The sequence below is a fragment of the Oncorhynchus clarkii genome, chromosome 10, assembly GCF_045791955.1.
Source record: "Oncorhynchus clarkii lewisi isolate Uvic-CL-2024 chromosome 10, UVic_Ocla_1.0, whole genome shotgun sequence".
NCBI lineage: Eukaryota > Metazoa > Chordata > Actinopteri > Salmoniformes > Salmonidae > Oncorhynchus > Oncorhynchus clarkii.
In genome coordinates, this window is record NC_092156.1 from 12,716,789 (window position 1) to 12,723,956 (window position 7,168).

Consider the following 7,168-nt stretch of genomic DNA (forward strand, 5'->3'; position numbering starts at 1 on the left):
GGGAAGGGAAGGGAAGGGAAGGGAATAGGGAATAGGGAATAGGGAATAGGGAATCTGAAATGGCAAGTAGCAGGAGGAGAGAACAAAACAGCTGAGAGGACATGCATGCAGGCGGCTGCAAATGAGAGAGAGAGAGAGAGAGAGAGAGAGTGAGAGAGAAGGTGGGGGCGGGGGGTCAGGTCACACAGCTTTAAATGTGAGCAGGTAAATGGATCTTCTAAATAAGGACATGCTACTCACATCACTGCAGGAATTACATAGTTAATATGCCATCAAACACACCTTTCATTCCCACATAGGCTATTTGTTAAAAATGCAGCTTCCTGACAAAAATACTATTTGGAAATATAAATAAGACAAATAATGAGACAAGCAATTGGAACAAGCGTCTGATATCAAACAATTCCTCAGTTATGAATCTCTATTTTGTGTGAAACTTTAAGAAATGGTCAAATCTTCCATGCCATAGCTCAAGAGCCTAGGCCACCAAAACAAATAACTAATGAACTGCCTGCAGGGTCATGTGAGGTTGAAAAACTCTCATCTGAATAACACACACACATACACACACATGTATTTTCTGCTTGCTTGGCTTGCTGATACAATGAGTGAAAACAACATGCCGAAGGTTTTCGATTTTCCCCAGATACAGTAGATTAGTTCATTATATCCTCCTCACAAAAAACACAACAGGAAACGTGCAAGGATGCCTCTTTTTTAAATTTCACCTTTATTTATCAATTAAAAACAAATTATTTTTTACAATGACGGCTTGGCCAGTGACGACTGGGAAGTGCGGTGCAATTATTATTATTATTATTTTAAAACATTGAAACAACAGGACAGTACAGACATCATAACGCAGAAGGACAGGGACATTATGACAAACACACACATCAATACAGAACACTTACAGCAGCAGGAGAGCTGATATCACAACACAGCAGAACAGAAACACATGGCAACGACATAACATTTAATAAAAACAGTAAGCGAAGCCGAGAGGTAAACGAACAAACAGAGCACACGCAGTACATCATGCTATGCTCACTCCGTCACACTAACACAGACTTACACTTACATAAACGCCTTGGAGTTCTTTCAAGTGAGGAATAATTCAAATGCGCTTGACATAGAATATATTTGGGAATGGGAGGTGGGGACAGAGGATGGGAGAGGCAGAAGGAGATAGAGAACGGGGGGTACAGATAAGCAGAGAGCAATGGACTGGATGTTTGGGAGCTGGGGTCACTTCCTCATAAAACATCATACACCCCTCCCCCATCTACAGGTCGTCTGAACAGCAACAATACTGCCGACTGCTGCATGCCTTTGCTTTTATTGAACCTTTATTTAAGTAGGAAAGTTAAATAAATGCTGCTGCCTCCAGCCTGCCTCCCTGCCTGCCTCCCTGCCTCGCTCCCTGCCTCGCTCCCTGCCTCGCTCCCTGCCTCGCTCCCTGCCTCGCTCCCTGCCTCGCTCCCTGCCTCGCTCCCTGCCTCGCTCGCTCCCTGCCTGCCTCTCTCCCTCCCTGCCTGCCTGCTTACCCCCCTCCCTCCCTCCCTCCCTCCCTGCCTCGCTCCCTCCCTCCCTGCCTGCTTCCCCCCCCCCCCTCCCTGCCTGCCTCCCCCCTCCCTGCCTGCCTCCCTCCCTGCCTGCCTCTCTCCCTCCCTCCCTCCTTCCCTGCCTACCTCCCTCGCCTCCCTGCCTCGCTCCCTGCCTCGCTCGCTCCCTGCCTGCCTCTCTCCCTCCCTGCCTGCCTGCCTCCCCCCTCCCTCCCTGCCTGCCTCCCTCCCTCCCTCCCTCCCTGCCTGCCTCTCTCCCTCCCTCCCTCCCTCCTTCCCTGCCTACCTCCCTCGCCTCCCTGCCTACCTCCCTGCCCCCCTCCCTCCCTCCCTACCCCTCTGCCTCCCTCCCTCCCTCCTTCCCTGCCTACCTCCCTCGCCTCCCTGCCTACCTCCATGGCCCCCTCCCTACCTCTCTGCCTCCCTCCCTGCCTCCCCTGCCTACCTCCCTCCCTCCCACCCTACCTCTCTGCCTCCCTCCCTCCCCTGCCTACCTATCTCCCTCGCCTCCCTCCCTACCTCTCTGCCTCTCTCCCTACCTGCCTCCCTGCCTATTCTGTTAAAATATCACAACACCAATATCAACATGTGCTAATGATTATTGCGTTTGTTCAAAAACCCTCCATGGTTTGTTTTTGAGTTCTAGAGGTCAATACAGTCAATCACAACGCAGTAATTACATTGCAGTTTATGGTGACAGTTGTAAGGTGGAGTAATCAGGGAAGGTGTTTATTGGTTAAATGGGCCATCCTTGAAGCAGTGCGGTTAAGATACATTAAACTGTCTGTTGATTAATAGGGAAAATGTCACAGCTCACAGAAAATAAATCCTTAAATGGCAATTTCATTAGACTGATTAGATGTGGATGCAGCTCAGACAGTTCTACTGAATTATTTAGGCTAGCAGAATAGAAAGAGAAAAAATGTAATTCATTTAATAGTCAAGCATCTTCCTGTGATTCCACATGATCATATGCACACAAAGTTATCTAGGTATATGCGGCTTCATTTGCAAATAGTGAATCCTTGATATTTGCATATTTTTAGTTCAATGTCAAACTTCTCAATGTTAATCCTAAAGACTGGATTAGCATTGAGGTGTAAATGCAAATGTCTGTCATTTCAATGGTGGGATTAGTAGTGTGGTAATCACATGTCAAAACCTAGCATCTCTCAACCCATCTCACTGTGGTACTGAGTGGGTGGTCTGAGCACAGACACCATCTGTATTCCCAAGTCTGACTTTTTATGTTGGACTAACCTCTACTTCAACTATGTCACTTGAAACACATACATCCTTTGAATAAACGACCGAATGTCTGAGACATGCACTTCTCTACTCTGGTTGAACATTTAGTTTTATCCTATGTGGTTGCTTAGCATATGGAAACTGTAACACAGTATTTGCTATTTTGGGCAAATCCGCCCCAGCTCCTCTTATTATCGCAATTACAGTGTGGAGTCTTGAAGTGATGCCCTAATTACTGCCATCACAGAGTCATGCACAACATAAAATATGATCAGTTGGCAAAACATGATCATTAGAATCATACCTTCTTCTCCAGGATAATCAGGTGTTTGCTCTCAGACTGCCAGTGAGGGATGGATTCCAACATGACATGATTGCAGATCACAAAATATATTCTAATTCCACACTGTTGGGGACTTAAGAGACTAGCATATTGTCTCCGTAACTAGACCCTAGAACAGAACACAATGATTCTCTTTTCTGGGCCAAATCTAGCTTGACAGTGAACATTTTGTTTGTGTGGTCGAAGCCCACCTTACCTTTTCCCACAAAGCACTTTGGCCACCAGCAAACAGGCCCACACACATAGCAGTATGGCCGTTCCTGTCCGTCCACCCATGGTTGGAGAGTGGTTTGTCACTGAAGAAGGAAGACAACAACTACACATCAGAAAATAAAACAAAAAATAAAATACCACATCAGAAAATAAGCAGTACCATTGACAAGACTGGCTCAAAAGAGAATCAAACAAGACACAAATCAAGAGGTGAGTGATTCTGAAACCAAGAAGATCAAGGAACATGAGAGGCTGGCACCGTTCTAAGACCAGCCTTTCCCAAGAACTATGTTGTATCTTTCAGTTCATATTAGTATCCAGCTTTTGTACACACAAAAAAACGACTTACATTAAGATGTGGTGATGGGTCGAACCTCAAAACACTAAATATTTCACAAAAACAGCCTATATGGGCTATCTTGAACCGTACTTTAACGGAACTGCATCCGTAAGCTCATATGTCACAAATCAAACCAAGCGTTCTCGTCACAAGTCAGATGTCAGTTGACACATAAACACACAGCCGTTAAAGCCATCAGATATAATTTAGTGTTTTCAGTTGATTATATATTAAACTTAATATAATTACCTGAAAAGAAAGATAGCGAGAGCGCGTCTGAATGAATGTGATACACTGGCGGCGATGTATTGGTTTCTTTAAAAAAGAGCTACATTCCATGAAGAATCGATTTCGGATGATCCGTCGACATACATTACATTACGCATGCATATTGCATAAAGAATCAAACACGTTACCGGTTACATAGTCTTGTATGTCATTTGTTTTCATAGCACTTGTATAGCCTACTTAGTTTATTCATAGCCTGCTATTAAAATGCGGCTGAAACCGCATATTAAACCAAATCCTCTTAGATTCACACATTTTCACCTTCGTCCGAAATCATAATGTCAACCCAGTTTCAGAGGATGTAAGTGGTAGGATAATGTTATTGCGTTATGAAAATACAATTGTTGGCCAGATGCCCGTTTAACTGAACCATAAAAAAAAAATATATATATATATATATATATATATATATATATATATATATATATATATATATATATATACATAAAACGATGTTTCCCACGGCAGCAGCAATTAATTACCCACGCAAATGTATTGTAATCAATAGCTACACCATTATCAAACAAACGACTACAATAACCTGTAAATTAAAGATACATACTGTAGAAGACACGGCGCCTAATTTCTCCAAACTGCACTGGAATATACCGCAAACGAAGCGTATTAAACGATGTGCAATATTCTGTTAAAATGTCGTTAGTTGACAAGGATTTGATAAACCAGGGATAATGCAGCTTAATGGGAAAAATAAATCATACACACCACACTTTCTATATTATTCCGTGAAATGTGTCCCCAGTATAAACATCTTGAGTTCAGGGAGATATTGGCATTTCTCTATGCTCACCTTAAACATTCGTGTGTGGCGAGTAATTAAGCAACTGAATAATGCTACATTCGGAGCGCTGTCCAGGGATGAAACAACTTGGAGAAAACCATGTCATACCACAGCAGATGCCAGTAAATCGTCTTCATTTTCAATAGCTAACTCCACATCATCCACTCCCCGACAGTTGCAACTCATATACCATTTGAACTGGAATCTGCCTCTGTTAGGCTGAAAACAACTCACTGCCGTTCGAACTGCGAGTCAAATTCCCCGACTCCCTTCTGCACCGAAAAAGACAAGTAAAATGGAAAATTCACTTACAGCGATATGCCAGAGATGTTCGAGGCTGTCGTATTTTCAAACTTTTATGGATATATTTTCTACACGGATTCGATGAGAACAATCCTCCAAGATCTCAGATCTGACCAAATTTAGCTTGAGTCTCGAGAAGCGGCAGCTGACGATGCTGAGTGTGCGCAGGTTTCGCGCACTGTTCAATGGTGTGGTTGAGTGAAACTCTTCTCAGTCCCCAACAAATTGGCAATCTAACTACAAAATCTACTCCAAATACCGAGACTGCAGCCAAATAAAGCTTTACTTTACCAGGACAATGGTAACATATCACTGGGTAAACCGGATATGAAATAGGCTGTGACTTCAAGCCAGGGCGATTTTATTTTAGAATGGAAGGTGGTACCAACGTCTCATCTAAAGACCAATCCGCCCATTGTTTATATTCAGCACATTGTAACTTCCACTGCTGTAGACTTCATCTCTATTTCAGTGGCTGCAAAATCAAATCCTCTTCCATTTTCAACCAGCTCCCTTGTCCCCCGCTCCCCTTTTCTTCCTGAATGATGTTTCATGTTCTCCGATAAAAGCGGCGTTTTACATTTATAGAATTGATTATATCAACTAGCACGAGATTTCGCTCTGACCAAAACGAAGACTCCCAAACAATTATAAAATTATTATCTCATATCAATGAACACACAATGCAAATAAAAATAACACATTCATACACACGAAGACATTCTTCCCAATGTTAAGAAATGCATATTCCCTCACCCGATATATTTGATGAGACAAGACTCACTGAAAATTAACTTTAGTCACTCACTGTACCCCAAAAGCCCAGGATTCGCATCGAGATGACAAGACCGCCTGTTTACTGTCAAATATTATGCCGCTATCGCCTGCACTCCACGACTGAGCACAGACAGAGCTGTGCTGTGCTTCTGCAAAAACCGCCTGATGATACCAAGCTTATATTTTTGTAGTCATCTGCGTATTTCAAGTTAAACTACAAACCAGAAGACATTTTAATCATGATGAGATATGTAATAACGGAACATTTATGTAGCCGGTTTATTGACCTCAAAGCAAAATACACACTGATCTTATTGGTTTGTTTGAATACGTTTACAACACGCTATGATGACATCTAGACTACTCGTCCTTCATGTACAAATCATAACTCGCCAATGCAATATTGGCATTGGGTTTAATTTACCAGACTATTGAGACTGTGATTCCTCTCGTCTGAAATGGAACCGAATTTATGTGTTGCTTTATATGTGGTTAATATAGTGCATGTATGAGTTATGGGTATTTAGTAAGGTTTCTGTCGCTCTCGCTCTCTGTCTCTGTTATTATAACGTAATGTCTTCGCAGACATGCTTCTTCACTGTCCAATGAACATTACAAGTTCATTACGTTACAATAACATTAAGTCTGGTCAGAATTCAGCGAATATATATATATATATATATATATATATATATATATAGAGAGAGAGAGAGAGAGAGGGCGAGAGAGGGCGAGAGAGACTACAGTGCAGTGTATGGCGAACTGTCATTTCAGCACCATGGGCAGTTCAAAACCAGACCGCTTGTGGCCAATCAAGTCTATTTCCAATGAAAATCACACTCTTCACAGAGTTCGAACAAAACGACAATGGCCTTTCATCATTTAGATTTGCTCACCTCCTGCATCCTCTCTCCTCTGTCTTCTCTGGCCTGCTTTTGAAAAGTTCAAGGGTAATCGAGGAGAGGCGGCGAGGACAGGGAAAGTGGACGAAAATGTGCTTGCATGAAATGACACTTCTTCTCCAATCGCGCGTCATCGGGCAAATGACGTTTACAGGGTGGAATGCAAAAATGTATGTATAAAGTGATAAAAACAAATGTAGCTAGATGTGCAATACATTTTATAGATAAAAGGATAAATAGCATATCGTTTAAATCGTTTAAATGTTTGCATGCTTTTCTCATTCGAGAAAACAATAGCTGATTCAAAGGGGGTGCGGCAGATTTCAAAACTTTTTAGTGAAGGACTCAGGTAGGATCATAAAGATAGATAGATTACTCATATTTTTATCT

The 7,168-nt window shown here is 42.5% G+C and overlaps 1 protein-coding gene across 6 annotated transcripts in view; it reads right to left on the minus strand.

The window, feature by feature from the left end:
* Window positions 1–6,828, minus strand: part of LOC139418020 (gamma-aminobutyric acid receptor subunit alpha-1-like) — a 29,658-nt gene extending 22,830 nt beyond the window's left edge. For 2 of the 6 annotated variants that reach the window (XM_071167110.1, XM_071167106.1), the window contains exons 1-2: window positions 5,884–6,003; window positions 3,353–3,452 (exon numbers count right to left, since the gene is read on the minus strand). Coding sequence is in view for 5 of the 6 variants with exons in the window: in XM_071167106.1 (XP_071023207.1) it covers window positions 3,353–3,452; window position 5,884 (101 nt within the window). In the remaining variant the exon portion in view is untranslated. Of the gene's footprint in view, window positions 1–3,352; window positions 3,453–5,108; window positions 5,594–5,855; window positions 6,017–6,772 lie in introns of those variants that run through there. The other 4 variants (XM_071167107.1, XM_071167109.1, XM_071167105.1 and 1 more) reach the window with 4 other exon arrangements.
* Window positions 6,829–7,168: the final 340 nt, after the last annotated feature.